The following is an 18,805-nucleotide window of genomic DNA, read 5'->3' as shown; positions in this document are numbered from 1 at the left end:
CTGATACCATGCTACAGGGGACACTTAAAGTCAGCAGTGGCCAGGGATATTCTGTGGCTTTTGCTGTTGACTGACATGTAGGATTGTGAAAAAGAGTGTTCAGTACCTTGGGTTTGGGAAAAGGGATTTCAAGGGAAACAACTTGATTAAAAGTTTATTTTCATTATTATTAATAGATCCATATATTGTTAAGTATGAAAGCTGTAAGCTCTCATTAGCTTTACTATTTATATTTTATCCCTTCTAAGCTTCTCTTTGTTTGCTTTTCTTTCTCACATTTTAGTTTCTAAACAGCAATTTTTTTTGTATTTTGGATGTCCTGCATTGTGTTTTGGAAGTCCTGCAGTATGTAGATAGGCTGCAGAAAACCATCTGTTTGTACAGAGGAAGGCTATCTCTGCCACAGAAATAGTTTTATTGTAGTATCATTTGGATATGATTACAGTAGATTTAATACTTTAGTAAATTCTATTAGCTATAATTCTCTAATCATCTGGCTTTTGAAAATGCAAGTTCTGCTTTTCTGTTTTATCTTGAACATGTAATTTGGAATACAAAATGTTATTTCCTGGAAGTTTTTATTTGGACTATATTTTTCTTATATAAAATTATGTTTCCATGCACACATCTGTTACATATGAAAAGAATTAAATTACCCTATTAATTTGTAAAAAGTGGTAAGTTTTTCTCAAGGGCCGTTTGTGTTTTCAGTGTGCTAGAATTAAATCTGCAGCTTGGGATGTTTTGCATAAATTTAAAAAACCACATTTCCTAAACACAATTGCTTTGTCTATGCAGTTGATTAAACTTGTTCAGTGCACCACTGCTGAATATAAATAATAACTGCAGCAGTGGTATTGATTACTTAGGTGCCTGAGCTTACTGTTGGCTCAAAAGCACTAAGAAACTTCTCTCCTGTTCTATCCAGAGAGGAGGAGCTTTCCCCCCCATCTTGTTTCCTGAGGGTTGATTCTGGGTTCCTAAAGCCCCGAACTCTTCCCAAAGGCTGCGAGTCGCTGTCATTGCAGGGAGCTAATGCAGTAATCGATGCTTGCTCCACACTGCAGAGATTTGTTTTGCTGACAAGAGCTCTCGTTAGCCCTGTCTGCTGTCACTGTGTTCCGTGTTTGACACTGCAGAATAATTTGGCTTAGAACCAGGATGCAAGGACCTCATGACTTCTCTTAGATCGTCTCCTTCACACTGAAGTGGATTTTTGCTGGCATTACGCTTTTGCTACAGTTGCAGGCTGGATTCAGCAACCTCCTAGATGCCAGCTGTGCTTTAAACATTCTCTTGCTGAAGCTGCTATGTTTGCTGGGTTTCTCCAGTTTCTGCTTCAAACGTTGCATTCAGGGACAGGTAAATAAGGAGATGAGGTTTTAATTATATTTTTATATTTCATGTTTTTAAACAAAGTTATATCCTTTTATGAACAGATTTATTTAACTGTGCAGTTTTAGTGGAGTTGTTGTATCCTCGGAATGTTAAAGTCTTAATTGTAGCATATGTTTAGCTTAAAGAGGGAATAAAGAACCATTTTGCTTTTAAGTCTGTGTTTCAATTATGTTTATGTTTTGAAAGCTCATGTGATAAATATAATTTGACAGTAGTGATGCTATATGGAATGAGCTTTTAAACAAAAATCTGTATTTGGAAAGTGCACATCAAAATAGAAATGAGTTTCTGAAAAGTAATCATAATATTCTTATTGCATTATGAGTTCTGCATTTTGTAGAAGTCAAGGATAAACAATTTAGAAATTTACTTCAGGAAACGAGTGAAAATTCCTGTGTTTTATTTCTTGATGGCAGAAGACAATTGACAAGTCCTCAATCTCCTGAATTATTCTTGTCTTAGGAGCTTTAAAAAGTTCAGAATGGAATGTGGCTTCCTTTTTTTTTTTTTTTTTTTGCATATTATTTAGGAGGCAAAAGCATCAAAGTTATGTACATAGAATAAAAATGTTTTTGTTTACCATAAGATGCAGTTATGGTTATAATATTATAATAATATATGGGTTATAATAAATGTACAGTTCTGGTTATTTTGTACATTGTTTCTGCTTGATCATATTGATGCATTGCACTTTCTGCTCAGGGAAGGACATCAGTTTTTCCCTTTTGTATTTGAAACCAAGGTCCTCAGCTAAATTGCTGAAGGGTCACAGGGGAAAGTGAGAGGAAGGATTCACCACTGCAAGTTCCTTGAGGATTATGTAGTGCGTTGAGAATAACAGATACCTTTAAAACCTATATCTAACTAGTTGATAACACTGTCTGTAAAAATTGATTTTGGAAAGCAGTTTTTTCACTAGAAGAATTAATCCTAAAGATGTGTGATAGAATAAGTTATGAAAGAGGTTTTATGCTCTTCAAAATAATGCTTCAGATACTCTATTTTTAGATATATATGTTAGAAATCTATGTAATTTCAACAGAGTTTAGAGGGGAATTAGAGTTTACTGAGGGCAGAATATTGAGGGAGGCATTGGAGAGAGTGTGATTTAATAGCAGTCAAAACAAATGGAACAGAAGCAGCAGCAGGAGTAGCAGGAGGACAGAATGCTGAGGCTGGGGGGACAGTGGTCAGCCTTTGCTCTCTGTGGAGTGTAAAGGATCACACTGAGAGCACCTTTGGCTAAGGTCAAAGCCTTGCACTCTCTCACACTTAGTAAGTTGTTTATAGGTACATAAAAAAGCTAAATCCCTGTTTCTTCTTCAAGCTGTTCACTGTGTAGATGGCTGTAAACTGCATTCCAGAGGTCTCTTGCACATCTTGGCATAAGTAGATGAAGAAGGTAAAATAGGATTGGGATTGAGAGGTACAGAGCAGTGGCACCCTGTGTTGCAGTGATTCAAGGCTGTGCTGTGGGCAGTGGACAAGCAGCAGCATGTCTCCAGCCTTTGGAAGAGCATGGACCTGAGAGATCTAAAAGATGCCTCAAAATCACCCTGAGCCCCACACCCCCTGACTAGAGTCATAATGGACTATTAAACCAGGCTATCTATAGCTCTCTGTCCATTAAATTTGTATCATCTCTCCCCCATAATGATACTTCAGTATCATTATCCTAAATATTCCTCATTATTCCTCTCTGAAAACTAATCTGTGTGCTGCAAGGACAGAATCTGAGAGAATGAGCTGTCATCAAGGTCAGCTCTTATGTCAGGGTATTGTTTAAGTACAGGGCTGCCCAGAAGACAAACCATGCTGGACAATAACACAAAATAAAGTCCACAAAATGAACAACAAAACCTTCAGTTCCTCACCAGTCTGACCTTTGGAGGTATTTTTGTAGCAAAAGTAGGAATGTCCTGGAGTCTTGGTCTCTGGCCAACCCTGTAACTCCCAAGAGGCAAGGCTAGTGCTTTTCCAACAGCAGCCAGGCTTGTGTGCCATCCTCCCCTGTTACCTTTGAGATCAATTGTATCCACCTCATCCTCTTCTGCACTGCTAGTTCTCAACTGGTGGATTTTCCCCTGTTTCTATACCTGTTTATCCGGCTCTGAGTGTGGAGCCATTTCCTTGGCTGCTCTGAGCCTGATTCTCTATTTCCAGATTGGTTTTTTTGCTTGTCTGTCAGGATAGCTTTGAAGTCTGGTTCTGGCCTACTATAAAAAGCCATTCCTTTGTTTTTGGGGTCAAGTCCCTTACAAGTCTAATATGTTTCTGTTTTATTACATGGAACAGTAGTGTGAGTATTGACTATTACTATGTTCCAGGCAAACACTATAGACTTGCTTTATGAATATTTCAGGGGGTATTTGTTATCAGTTGTGGCCAAATATTGTTAGAATATATTTAGAATATTATTTTCTAAGTAGGTTTTCAGCCTATGCTAGACACTTTTTCTTGTGTGACTCTTAACATGGCATGCTCATAAACAAAACTCCTGCTCAGATGAATGTATTTGACTTCTGCTGATAGAGCCAAATAGTAGCAGGTTCTTTACATAGTATTCTTGATTGGCAACTACTTGGTAGTAAATACTAAGTAGTAGGGACTAAATAGTTGCAGAATTCTCTCAGTTGTCTTTGCATACATTGTATTTTGTGTTCCTGAATGTCTTGTGTGCTTCCTGGTACTCGATCACTCTAAGGTACACGCTCACAGGGAACTTTCCATTGATTCTTCCAGAAAATGGAATGTTTATGATTTAGTTGGTCAGTCTTTCACTGCATTGAATTGGCCTGGTTCTACTTTTAATGTTGATATTATTTTTAGATGCTTCCATGATTGCTGGTCTCCTTTTGTTGTTGTGGTTGCTTCCTAATTTTCTCTAAGTGTGGAGTGTTTTGCTTTGGTTATTTGGTAATAGGATTTCATTGGTTTTGTTTTTGGTTTTGTTTTTTTTTTTTTTTAATAGGAAGGTTTTTGGCTTTTTTTCTGCTCAGCTTTGGTCTCTTTTTGAAGATCATGAGTTTATTCATGGTCACATTCATAACAATTTCCTCTCTACTGGTGGGAAGCAAAGCTCCAAAGATCCTTTGCTCATTGTTTTGCAAGTGTCAGTGATTTCTCAGAGTGCACTCTGAAGATTCTCCCTGCAGTATTCCCCTCTGAACTGGAGAAGCAAAACTCCCATTATCTTCTAGTGCAGCATAACTGAGGATACTCATGAATGATAGTTTAAAAACCCAAAACAAACAGAAACGATAACAACAACACCAAAAAAAGAAAAAAAACCCAACAAACTGACAAAAACCCCCAAATCAACCAAAAACTAAACCAAAAAACCCACACAGTGCTTTTTATGTGTGGGCTGCTGCTTTACAGCCTTACAGCCATTTTGTTTTCTGTTTTCTTCACCTTTGTTAAAATTTCTTACTATTGGGAGTATAGAAACAGCCTGGGGTTTGAGAAGAGTTTATTTGCAGCTTTGATTTTAAATGATAATTTGTTAATAAATCAGTTTTTAACAAATACTAAAATAAAAAACTTAAGATTTTTAAAACTCTCAGAAGAAAAATACCAAAGGAGACCCAAATGGAAATATTACCTTTTTTTTTGCAATCAACACTACTCAATTGGTTTAATCTGTACAGGAGATAGGGAAAAAAACCTTAACAAGCCCACAGGGGAAAGAAACCAATTATGTTATGCTGAAGAACATCATGTATATTTGAAATGCATTTGAAAACAGCAGAAAAAATGTTAAGAACTTGTCAGGCCTTCAGTGTACTAGGTAGCTATGTGTACATATGTATCCAAAATTATGAGACCATGTGACTTCCTGAGATGACTTGCTATACATTTTTCAGATTTCATTATACAAAAATAATTAAACAAAACATATTATCAAGAAACAAAAATATTATCAAGAAATCATATCGAAACTGAAAGTGTTAATTATATGAAACAGGAACTCAATGAAACTGTTGACACAAGTTAGTGTCAACATGGAATTGAAATGAAATAGAAATAATAAATTGATTCAGAGAAGCTCTAAATTTCCAGGAGGACAGCTCCTTTCATCTATCTGCAAAATTAGATTTCACTCAAGAGAGCGATCCCAGTCAGCAAAATCAGAGACAACAATTAGACAGCAAAATTTTCCTTAAATCTTTAAATGCCACAATATCAAAATCAAAATGTTTGCCTGTTGATTTTATGTTCCTGATGCTGAACATTTTTCTTGTATCCTCAGGAAAATAGTTTTAATGAACCTTGTAAAATAACTTTCATATTAATAGAAGTTCATGCATCTTTCTTCACGTTTTATATCTCTAAGTCTGTCACACGTTGTCATGGCCCTACAGAATATGCTTTTAAGGACCATCCCTCTGTGAATCATACACATTCTTGGACTCACATGCTTTCAATAAGACTCACATATACTCAGAATAGCAGTTTAGATGGTCTCTGAGATAAAAATAAGAATCTAGCTGGGAAGGGGTTGATGAACTTTTGAAGACTTTGGGTGTTTGAGTGAAGTTACTAAATGTTGGCTCAGGGAATTCATGAAAAGATTCCCTAGACATTCAGGAAACAGAGCAGCTTCCTCATGTCCCCTGTGTCCATGTTAAAAATTTTGAAAACATTCAAAACTCCTCTAGTAGTTTGTTTTCTACTAGATAGGTTGTGATTTTTGGTTTTCAGCTTCTATTGGCAAGATTAGTAACCCTTTCTTTCAGTAATTTATAAAGCTGAAATAACTCAGGTAGGAACTCCATTTTGTGAAACACAGAAATGGGCCCAGTTGTGTTTGTGTTGGAAGGTCTTTTGCAAATCTGTCTTTTGAGCAACCTTCATTCATCAATGAACGAGTGCAGTACTTCATTGTAAAATAGTACACGTCTAACCTGTACACCTAGTTAAAAGCAAATCACAATCTATGACATAAAAAATATTTGTTAAATAAATATCTGGATAAGAAACTCATTTTAAACAGATGACAGAAAATTTTCCTTTATGCATAGACAAAAAAGAATACATTGAAAAACTTTTTCATAATTAGCAATGGGCAAATAATTTGTTTGCAAAATAAAAAATTATGAATTTGCAAACTCTTGTAAAGGATTAACTATGCCATGGTAACTAGGGGAGAAGTCAAATGGATTTTCCTTTTCACTAGATTTTAGCCTAATTCAAGTGCCCTTAACTATCTATATAGTTTTTCATAAGTTCACTACTTCCTTGCCTAATTATTTCTGTATTTTTTGTTTGAAAATATCAATCAGCATCACTTTTTTCCACAAGTACTATCACTTTAAAAAATATTTCTAAACTAAAGGGCTTGTTTCAAAATAAAAAAGTGTTTATTTTGTATGAAAAAGAGTATGAAATTTCCTTATCTCCTAAATGCAAAAATAAGGAACCATTTACTTTCAGTTTGTATTGAATAAGCCCAGGTTGTCAGTTATCTAAATCTGAAAGCCTAGAGCTTGACAAAGCTGTGTAGACCCTTTTCCAATGTTTTTTTTATTACTCTGAAATTTAATTAAGATACAGAAAAGTAATTTTATATCTCATTATTAAATGAAAATATCTGAATAAATACTGAATTGAGGGAGCAATTTAAGAGGCTAGTTCTAGTTTTGAGAGCTATGTGCCACATTTGTATCTGGAAAAGGAGTATTGTATATAAAAAATGTCACTTCTAAAGTCTACTAGTCTTTATTTTAACTTTGGAATCTTACAACATGTTAACATTCAGTGCTTAGGACATTTGCCAGCAGGGAGCTAAAGTCCAGTGTGATTATATATTGCAAAAGAAATAAAAAGAAAAAAAGAAAAGAAAATCCTAAATTTCACAGCCTTGTGGTGCATTCTTCCCACAAAGTGCATGAGCCAACCTGTCCTTGAACTGTGTAGATGGTAAAACACAGATCTTGTCCTTCAAGGATTTAAGTTCTTAACTGTAGACATCTGAAGTGGGGTGGTTTGAGACTAAGAGATAATGAGCATTTTTGTGAAGCTTTCTGTATTTCTATATAAATAGGCAGTAGGTAGCTTTTGAATTCTCTGCTTGCCAGATTAGTGTGAGGGCTGTTTGCCAAGGCAGGGTACTCACATATTCTCTTTATGGGGTTAGTTAGCAGCTTGAACTAGAATGATTTTAGCATATATTGTTATACACTGAATTATTTTTCTGATTAAACAATACCATGATTTTTCCTGGGTGTGGAGGTATTTTCCTGCTGAGCAATAGGATGTACCACATCTGTAACAACAGCTCACCAGAGGGATTGTCCAAGCAGCCTGGGATCAGGTTAGGAAAGCTAAAGCCCTGATAGAATTAAATCTGTCTGGGGACATCAAGGGCAACAAGGAAAGTAGCTCTAGTGTATTAGCAATAAAAGGAAGATTAGAGAATATGTGGGCTCTCTCCAGAAGGAAAGAGAAGGCCTGACTGAAATATGGAGAAGGCTGAGGTACTGAATCACTTTTCCCCTCAGTCTTCACTGAGAAGTGCTCCAGCCACACTGCCCAGGCTGCCACAGAAGGAGGCAGGAGCTGGGACATTGAGAAAGTGCCCACTGCAGCAGATCAGGTTTGAGACTGTCTGAGGGACATGCAGGTGCAAAAGTCCATGGGGCCTGATGAGATGCATCTAGCACTCCTGAAGAAACTGGTAGATGAAATGGTTAAGCCACTATCCATCATATTTGTGAAGTTGTGCCAGTCTGGTGAGGTTCCCACTGCCTGGAAAAGTGGAAACATAACCCTCATTTTAAAAAGAGAAAAAACCCAACATCTGTAGGGATGTTCCCATCTGTTGGGAACTACAGGTCGACCTGACCTTTGTGCCCAGCAAGATCACAAAGCAGATCATCCTGGAAACTGTGCTAAGGAAACTGGAAAATAAGGAGGTGGTTGGTGGCAGCTGACAGGGCTTCACTAAAGGTAAATAGTGTGTGACCAATTTAGTTGCCTTCTACAATGAGGTTACAGCATAAAGGAAGAGTGATGTCAACTACCTGGACTTGTGCAAGGAATTTGACAGTCTCATATATGGCACCCTTGCCTCTAAACTGGAGAGAGGTGGAGTAGGTCAATGGACCCCAAGTACAGACTGGAGAATAGCTTGAGAGCAGCCCTGAGAAGAAGGACTTGGGAGGTGTTGGGGAATGAAAAGCTCAATGTGAGCTGGCAGCTTGTAGCATGGAAAGCCAGATACATCCTGGACTGCCTCAAAGACATCATGGCCAGCAGGTTGACGGAGGTGATTCTGTCCCTCTGCTCCACTGTGGTGAGATATCACATGGAGTGCTGCAGCCAGGTATGGGCTCCTGGCATATGCAGGCATGGACCTGCTGGAGTGAGTCCAGAGAAGGCTGTGAAGATTCAGAGGATGGAAGCTTGTCTCCTATGAAGACAGGCTGATAGAGTTGGGGTTGTTCATCCTAAAGAAGAGGAGGCTCTGGCAAGACCTTCTAGTAGCTCTTTACTACCTAAAGGAGGACTACAACAAACTGCAGAAGGACTTTGTTTGACTGACCCTTGTCATTAGATCCTGCTTTTTGTCTTAAGTAACTCCTGCAAATCCTGCACATAGGGATTTGAATAAATTGCTGAATTACATTCTTTGCTGATTATCAGTAGTCTCTGAATATGGTCTGGAGGGATTTGGGAAAACATCTTGGGGTATTTAATCCCAGGTATTCAAGACTCTTTGGAAATCAGCATGATGGTTCATACACAATAACAGACCCTCTCATATTTTGTGCTTGTTTTGGCTTTGTGAGAGGGACAAGGCTGTTTGTTCCAGAACTTCTCAGCTTTTTAGGATCTCACTTGAAATCACAGTACCCCAGCATTAGCTTTTGGTATGGAGGGTGCTGCTGAAGACAAAGTATTTTCGAGAAAATGGATTTTTGGTGGTAGGAGTTAGCTTTCCCTTTATTTTGAAAGCACACATATTGCAGATGTAAAAACAATGAGAATTTATTAAGAGTTTTACTCCCCATCTTGAATTTTGATGGAAGGCTGCAAAAGACTTGTGGAAAAAGCTCAACACTTTTGTGTCTTGTAAATTATTATTTCATCCGTGTGCATCCAAGAGTAAAGTAATTGAGCGGCAGCGTGTTAATGGGAAAAGCATTTCCTTGCTCTTAGGATACAACTTTTGAATTATTCCCTTAGGAAATAAGGGTTTACAAATATTTACAAATACCCTGCTTTACTCAGTTGGTCTTAAGGAAATCAAACATTAAAACTACAAATGCATTTTTAGTAATACGTTTTAGAAATACATCAGTAATGTACAAAAATAATGATATAGTATATGTGTGTTTTCATGGGGACTTATTATTTTTAAGTTGTTCATGTTTTTAAAGAATTGTTTTAAAAGTATTTAAAAGCAGTTTAAGCCTATAAAGCTATTATTTGCTCCTTATAAAATTAGTTTTTTCCTCTCTTTAATGTCTTAAGTTTTTCTTGTTTTACTAGTAAATTTTAATGACTTTTACCAATGGAGAGTGTTCTCTCTCTGTGTGTAGGGATTTTTGTTTTCAGTTTTGGTGGGGATTTTTTGGACAAAACCTGAAATTTTGAAGCTATGCTCTTAGTTAGTTTTTGCATGTTATTTGCCTATTCCTGGATCTCTACAATGCTGCTGCAGTGAAGGTATTTTGTGCAATTCAACAAAGAGTGAGTTCTGGAGTATGGCAGTGCAAGCATGGCATAAATAGGCATTAGGCAAAGAAGCAGCAATGGCATAGGATGACCAAGGAGAAATTATTTTCAAAGATATAACAGAGTACTGAACTGCAGATGTCTCTAGTATCAGTGTTGCTGGCATAAAATATTTTTAATGCCCATTTGGGGACTTTTTTCATTTGTGTCTTAACTTTTATGTTCTCTTTGATGAGTGTTTATCAATAGATTAACTGACATTTTCCATTGTATAATCTTTTTTGTAGTTGTAAATTGCCCCAGACGTGTGCCAGTGGTCTATATCATACTGAATTTTAATGGAAATCTTAAAATTGAGTGATTCTTGCAGCTTTTAAAGTATTCGCCAAATGGTAGACTTACTACTTTCAGTGGCATTCAGTCAAGATATTTGATTTGATAGCTACCTTTATAGCTTCTGAGCACATCTTTCACATTCCAGCTCAGTAGAGCTGCATTTGCAGTGCAGATCCTGCTCTCAACTTTGGAGAGCAGAGGGTGAGAGAAGCTTCTGCAGACAGAAGTGGGGAAAGGGACAGACGCCTAAATGTTTAGATGTGGGAAGGAGGGTGCAGGAATGTAACTCAGCATCAAAGGATTTGAGGTTAAAGAGGGATTAAGACACAAAACCTTAAGAAAGGACTCTAAAGCCAGAAGCAGAAGCAGATGGATAGCAGAAAAAATGTGCAGGGAAGAAAAGGCAGCAAAGGGTAGGTAGATGGTGAGAACAGGAAAATCAGCAGGTTAGACAAGGCAGAAGATGTATGAGAGGATCTTGCTAGAGCAGGGACTTGGTGGAGAAGGATGCTAGGTGCATGATTTAAGTGGTCATGGATCTGCAGTAACAAGGAGAAAGACCAGCAAGGAAACTAAGAGCAAGAAGCTGAATCTAGGAAGGAAGAGAGGAAAATAAAGCAGGGAGCAATGAGGGTGAGAAGAAATGTGTTTGAGGACTTGGATACATTGATCTGCATCTTGGAGCTGACATTTATTCCCTCCTGAACATTTCTCTATTGCTAAGCAAATAACTCTAAAACAAGAAGACAAAGTGTGTTGTGTTTGGCATGTGGCAGGTCAGCCCACACAGGAGACTGTTGATTTTTGGTATCACTGTTGATTTTGTTACTGAAACTTGGGGAGCTCTGTACCATAGTTTTGAGCTTACTGACAGCACTGCAGGTGTCAGTGTAGTTTGTAGGTTTGTTGTTCTTGTAATTTTGAACTTTATAAAGGCACAAAGAAGAATCCTAAAAATAAAACTGAAAGATCTTTAATGTGATTTAATGTGTTTTCCAAACCTGCAGAACTGCAGAGCTAATGAAACCACAAACTGCCTCGTGCAGTTATGCATATGATAGTAATATGCAGTTTAAAAATAAACCCGGGCATATGATCATGCAGATGATCAGCTATTAAAGGTAGTATGAGTTATAGAGAGTGTTGCAACTTGTATTTCATAATTGGCATCTAAGTATTTGTAGAGAAAGAATAAAAAAATCTTTGCATGTAAAAGTATCTTCTTCTCCCTTGCAAGCTTTCTTTGGGCTTCTATTAGAGCACTACTCTTACTAGAACATAGGCATCTAACTATGGTGTTACAGAGATCTGTTTTATAAAGTAAGATATTGAAGATACATTGCCTAAAGTTTCCTCCTTGTCCTCATAGGCTGATGGCTTCCAGACCATTGTAATTCATGGTCTTTTTCTTGAGTTGCACAGCATATGAGTTTTTCCCAAGTGAAAGAGAAGATTGCAGCCTCGTACCTGCTGTATTTGTGTGGCTGTTCCCTCTGGCACTCTATTTCCTGCTCCTGTGCCTCTCCCCCTGTACAGCACCTGTTGTCACAACATTGACCTCTGCAGATTCTAGAGCGTGATTGGCTGTTCTGTCCTTAACTATAGCTAAGAGCCCATTTTGTGGAGTATTCCCTCTCGTGTCATCATTAGCTGTAGTCCTGTGTGTTTATTATGGAGATGGTGGGGAGGAGGAGGGCTGTGAATGTGATGCTTTGGGGTCCATTCTTGGACTGAGCAAAGGTAAAAATAGACAGTGTGCACAACCAATTCTAAAGTGCAATTCATGAAAAAGAAAAGGTCCAAATAAATGCATTATTTTATATTAATACACTATATTGTTTACAAATTGATATATTGATTTGAATCATAATAAAAGTTTTGTATTTGCTTCATCAAACAATTGCACTTTAAAATTCATGCATGCAGAAGTAATCATTCATACATCTTTCTCTGTTTGAGAGATTACACATTTCTTTCTATTCATATTCTTCCAGGTGACTTGGATTATTACTGGCTGGATCCTGCCACGTGGCACAGCAGGGAGACGTCCCCTATTAGTTCGGTAAGAAATAGAAAAATAGGGATTCATAAAGAATAAGTTAAAATGTTTGCTAATTATTTCAGTTCAGCATAGATATTTGACTGTAAAAAATATTCTACACAAATAATGTGAAAATTTGTTTTAGACTACCAAGGAAATTGAAATCAGAAAGAAAGTTTTATTGAAATGCATATTTGTAAAATTGCCTGAATTTTAACCTGACTTTAATCCCTTTAATAGAAATGGCACTTAATTTTACTATGAACCCCAAAAAAAATCAGTTGTGAATGTGATGCTGCTCTGGGAAGGATTAGTGATTTTTTTAAAGACTTGGAGTTGGAAAGCATAATTTTGATTTTATTATGTAATGAACTCTCATTAGGTAGACCTGCATAGCATGTGTTATTCTAAAGAACAGAATTTCTGCATGCGCTTTTCAGAGCCATGTAATTCAAAAAGAAATATTTAATTTTATTATCTAAGATGTGTTTAAAATGTTTAATTGTATTGAAGTTTGAACTGAATTATAGTTCTATCTGTAGACTTAATGCAGACATTTTCTTACAAGAGGCATAAATGTTTAATGTAGCCAGAGTCCAACAGATATACTCATAGAAAACTCAGGTGCATTATGCAACACACCTGAAGGATGTTTGTGTCTACTGTGACATGATGATGCAGTAATTTTATTGGTTTTTACATGTGCATCTAAATACTGGAGGATGTTCACACTTTTAAAATTCCAATTCAATTTAATTGCTTGTTTTTTAACAGCATCCCGTAACGTGGCAGCCTTCCAAAGAGGGAGATCGCTTAATTGGGCGTGTTATTCTTAACAAGAGAACAACCATGCCTAAAGAATCAGGTGCATTACTGGGGCTAAAAGTAAGTATGACATCATTTATGTGCTAAATGAAAAGAAGTTCCGCTGACCTCCGACATACACGTGAAACTTATTAAATCAGAGGACTCTCAAATCATACAGTCTTTTGACAAAAAATGTATTTCACTTTTCCTAAATTTTGAAAGTTATACAGATAAATTATGAATATAAATACATTTACTTCTTCTATACAGTCTTCAGTTGTCCATGACAAAGGGGCTGAACCGTTTTGATTGAAAAGGGTATGTTTATTCAGCTTCCTGTCTGTAAGATAAATAACTACACATGACCATGCATTAATGGAGTCCTGCATTTTCTAGCTCTGCTCTTTGCAATTTAGTCAAGTAATTAATTTTATAATCAACATACATAAATGTAATCTGGATGCAAATGTGTACAAGGTCAGTGTTTAAAAGTCACACAACCATTTGAAAACAGAAATTTTGTAGAAAGAATCGAAATATTTACACAAAATCCTTTTGTTATATTAAAATGTTATATTAAATGTTATATATAAAATTTTATATTAAATTTAATTCCAGTTAATCTAGCACCCCAAAATTGAGATATTGGCAACACTGTCCAATTGATTTAAATCCCTAATTTACATTTTTAGCAGACCTTTAGGTTCATGTGCCTAAATTGTCAGAAGACTTAAAAAAGAGGATTTTTTCTGAAGCTAGTACCAGTTCAAGCATTTTTCTCTCTCTGTATATTTTTAAATCTATGAAGTAACAATGAGGACTGATAGAATTTAATTTGGGTGTCCTTCCCTCTCCACTGAGAACAACAGAAAGAATGCAAGATCTGAAATATTCCCACCTTGAAGTGTGATAGTCTGGCATGGTAATACAAAAGATGAAAACAGCTTTACTAAATGTTTAGTAGTCTATAGCACAAAGCTCATATGTGCTGCCAGCAAACAATTCTGTTTGACTATGTGAGAAAAAAGGTTGGGCCAAGTAGGAAACGCAGATTGTAGAGTTGTAGATTGTAGAGTTTCTCTTTGGTTTTTCTGAGTTTCAGTTGTACATAACATGAACTAAGGCCCTCACTGATAAATTCCACACACTACCATGTGACAATATTGTTGGCAGATGGGCTTCTGGATACTTTTTTGGTATTTAAGCTCCTGCTAGTTATTGTGATTGCAACATGGGGAACTAATACCTAATAAACCAACATTTTGCTGTGCCATTTTATTATAAAACTCTTCTGGGATATTCCTGATGAAAAAAGTACAACCAAACCCCTTAGCTGACTGGAGAAAGGTAGTTAAAAAGATAACTTGTCTTGCAAATCAGCAACACTACATTTTCTTTGAATTTTATTTAAAATCTGTCCTCTTCAGGGCACTTGGTTTTCTTCTGATGTTCATGATCTCTGGATCCTGTAGTTATCTTCAAAAGTGGATCTTTTCAGTTTCATTTTCTCTTCTGTTCTACAAAAGCTAGAAGCTGCTAGTTTGTCCTGTCATGTTCTTGGATGAGAGCACCTATGTTTTAGCATCATCAACATTCTTGTGAACTTGGTGCCCATATTTAATAGTAGTGTATTTGCTAAGTTTTCAATTGATGTACCAATTTTGGGATTTCATACACTTGAAATGATGTGCACTTGCAATTTAAATTTGAGTACATGATGGACAATTATTTGTAAAATGTGCACTTGGCTGGTTATTTATTAAGAAGTGTTTTTTCTGCAACAAATGTGGGTACTTAGCAAACTGCATGAGATTGATAAGTCAAATACAGCAAAAGGAATATAAATTTTATTCATCCTGTGTCAGCTTTACATTTTTTTGTCTTTAAGCCTCTCTAAAACCCAAATTGACAATAGGTTTGCCTATGAACATTTCAGGTGAAATTTAAAAAAATAGTGTGAAAACTGATTCGTCTAAATATTTGTGCTTTATGTGACATCTGGTTGGTGGCTTGGGGACTCACAAATTTGTGATTAACTAGGTTGTTGGAGGAAAAATGACAGAATTAGGACGACTCGGTGCCTTCATTACCAAAGTGAAGAAAGGTAGCTTGGCTGATGTGGTGGGGCATCTTAGAGCAGGTAAATCAATCAGTTGCATATATAAAATATACTGTCTTTTAGTAGTGGCCTATTGCATGCAACCTTTAATTTATACAAACATTTGTCATGTGTTTTGGTAATTTTTTTAAAATACAGAACAATACTGTAACATTATTATGAAATGCCTTGGTTAGAAATGGTTGCCTTTTCATTTGTTAACATTTTTAATTTGTTATGAATACCAATTGCTTGGATGTATGAGCAAAAAAAAAGACACTCCTGAGGAATGCTGGTAAGAGGACTGAGTGACACTGGTAAATTTTTGTTTGCTAGCTCAGGAGCTGCTTATTACACTCCACAGAAGCAATGCAAACATTTTTGTGTTTAACTGATTGTGACAAACAAAATTCAGATCACTGAAGGATGACACACTGCATACACAGTGGATTTTATTGGTGTTATTTGCAGTGTTAACTGTTACAAACGAAAATGGAAAAGAAGCAAAAAAACTGGTCCTAAAATATTTCATTTCTATTAGATGTATCTATTGCACTTACAAAAAAATGGCTGTGCTAATGGCACTTTTCAAGCACTGAATGAAGTGAGAATTATGCACAGCATTTGGTTTTCATAGTCACTTCTTAATGGTTTGTATTTTTACTATAGCTCTAAGCAACTACTTTCCAAATGTTGTCATAGCAAACCAAAGTACCTATGTAGTGTCTTAAGAACCCAAAAGCTCCAATGCCAGTGTCTATGGCTTCAGGATAATTATGTGAAGCAGAGAGTAATAAAGAACTAGAAAGGATGATGAATCTCTAACAATATTCTACTTTTTGGGCATTTTTAGTTTTTTCTTTCTTACCAAATCAGCAGTTGTTTATAGTTTTTAAATGCAGATTATAATTATAGGAAATAAATTTGTCTCCACTAATCTTAAACCATTTGGGCTGAAATCCTAATTTTCTATTTCTGGTCTAGGTTTTGTTTTTTGGTTTTTTTTTTTTTTTTAATGGAAGCTTTTGTTAATTTCTAAAACTAGTTTTAGAGGCAAAATTATTTCCCGGAAAAAAATATTGTTTTGCACATTTCCAATGAGTGAAAGTCTGTTCATCCTATTGCATGGGACCAGAGCACACAAAAAAGGGCATGGATGAGTCCTTGCAGTTAGAAAAACCATTTGTCCTTATAAAAAACATCCAAAATTCGGATAGTTGATAAAACTTTGAATAATTGTACAAACTTAAACTTCATAAATTTTAATAATTGCAAATATTAAGTCTTGCATGAGGAACAGAACATCCTTGTCCAAGAGTAAGCATTGGAAGCCAACCAGCTAAAAAGCACCTTGGCAGGAAAATGTCTGAAGGTTTTAGTTCAGCTCTTTCAGGATTTTAAATTATTTTAATGTTACTTGAAAATATAGATTTCATTCTTTGTAAAAGAATATGAAAGTGAGATAAACTTCTCTTTAAATTCAAGGGGATGAAGTTCTAGAATGGAATGGTAAACCCTTGCCTGGAGCTACAAATGAAGAAGTTTACAACATTATTTTAGAATCAAAATCAGAACCTCAAGTTGAAATCATTGTTTCAAGGCCTATTGGGTAAGGCTAAAGACTTACTTCTTTAGCATGGTTATTAGTTCTGTTAATAGGAATCTTAAAGGAATTATTTGTGAGTTAATTATTTTTATTGCTTAGTAATGGAATATAATTCTCCTTCTGTTATTGACATTCTGTATAGCCTGTTTTCTTCACTACCATTTACAGTCTTGTGCCTTTGCAGTGACATATAAACATAAATATTGTCTTCTGTGTGGGCAAAGTGCTATAAAGACTTTTGCCAAGTGGCAAAGGAAAATTGGTGGATTAGGTACACCTGTGCATGCCAAACTTTTGATTTTCAGGCTTTCAGCCTACTGGATAAGAATAATTCAAAAAGGTCTTCATGAGTGGAGGGAAACATTGCAGGATTCTACTAAACCAATACTAGTAGGATTTTAAACAGACCTTCTTTAAAAAGCTAAAAAAGGAAACAGAAAACTCCTAATTGAAAATACTGTATTTACCCTTGAACGTTTGTTGTTGAAGTCAAACATGGAAGCAAAAGATTCAATCAAAAATTAGCATAAATGTGTTATGTTTATAATTTCTATTTTTTTATTATGAACCCCGGTTTGGAGTTCTGTGACAACAATTCTTCTATTCTCAGTTTCCCGAATGCACCTTAGAAGGAAAATAATATCTGTTCAAATTGATAAAAATGGGGGGATTGGCCCTGCATTAGTGATAGTAGTTTTAGTGATATCAGGAATGTTTTGAGCTAGGTCTTACAAAATTGAATATGAATAATTTATTGTAAATTCACATTTACCTGCAAAATAGAGTCATGTGATTTACAATAAGAAGTGATTGTTTTGGATTTGCTATTTTCATCTTAATTATAATTTTTGCTTGTCTCAAATATGATACTTTTTCAGTTTTGGAAACAAAAATCTATTTATTTTCTTTCTGACTAAAATATCCTTTTATGTTTTGATTACTGATTCTATCTGTGCCATGTGAGTGTAGCTATATTTTGCAAATAAATTTTGTCTTTTTAATGGCAATCTCTATAAAAGTACTTAGAAATTGACATTAATAGGTAATTCCACCTATCAATTTGACCTTCTAATGGAAAATGAAAGTCTGATGCAATAATAGTGGCTGTTAAATTCTATAATTACCATCCAGCTGAAGACTCTGGGGAAGTAGAAGCTTTATTTTACATTTTTTGAGATAAATTAGGAGATATTCTTGAAAGAAAGCTGCAAATTCATTTGTACAGCTTTGTTATTAAAAATAAAAATGCCTTAAGGAGATTTTAGGAAACCTAGTTTTTATATTTAAATCAGCAAAAAAAGAAATATGTTGATACTGGACATGACTTGAATTCCACATTTCAATTAAAGAAAACATGGAAATGGATTTGTACAACTGTAGAACTAATGTAAAAGGAGAGATCTAGATTAGCATTTTAAACAATGAACTTTAAACATATTTATTTCTGTCTATATTGCAGATGTGTGCTCTTAAACTTCTAAGATAACTTTGGTAATAAACCAAATATATTCTTTTAGTTTACAAATTTGATAAATCTGTTAGTTTAGAGAAATTAAGTACAAGGTGACTGCATTCCAGTGCCACATTCCTAAAGAAAAAGTGGAAAAATACCCTTTTTTGAAGTTTGTTCAAAATTAAAGAATGTTCCTGAATCTGAACAGTGGATTTTGTGTTAGAATAGTGCACCCAGAAATAGTACCAATAAAATGTAAAGTTTTTCTTTGGATGACCCATACATATTTTTTCAATATGTAGTCAGAAATAGATCACATTAGATTTTGCTTTTTTTGAGATAAATGGAATCTTGGCATAGAGTTTTTTTGCATAATAGAACAAC

At 35.5% G+C, this 18,805-nt stretch overlaps 1 protein-coding gene across 21 annotated transcripts in view; it reads left to right on the top strand.

Moving 5' to 3' along the window:
* RIMS1 (regulating synaptic membrane exocytosis 1) overlaps positions 1-18,805 on the top strand; it is a 305,897-nt gene that overhangs the window by 166,356 nt on the left and 120,736 nt on the right. For 20 of the 21 annotated variants that reach the window (XM_054280426.1, XM_054280437.1, XM_054280428.1 and 17 more), the window contains 4 exons: positions 12,411-12,478; positions 13,232-13,342; positions 15,305-15,404; positions 16,848-16,971. In XM_054280426.1, the coding sequence (XP_054136401.1) occupies positions 12,411-12,478; positions 13,232-13,342; positions 15,305-15,404; positions 16,848-16,971 (403 nt within the window). Of the gene's footprint in view, positions 1-1,020; positions 1,363-12,410; positions 12,479-13,231; positions 13,343-15,304; positions 15,405-16,847; positions 16,972-18,805 lie in introns of those variants that run through there. The other variant, XM_054280438.1, reaches the window with a different exon arrangement.

This window comes from Melozone crissalis, unplaced genomic scaffold (assembly GCF_028551555.1).
Source record: "Melozone crissalis strain CALT ecotype California unplaced genomic scaffold, PUWL_Pcris_2 ptg000027l_1, whole genome shotgun sequence".
In the NCBI taxonomy this organism is placed as follows: Eukaryota; Metazoa; Chordata; class Aves; order Passeriformes; family Passerellidae; genus Melozone; species Melozone crissalis.
This window is presented reverse-complemented; position numbering and strand designations above follow the sequence as displayed.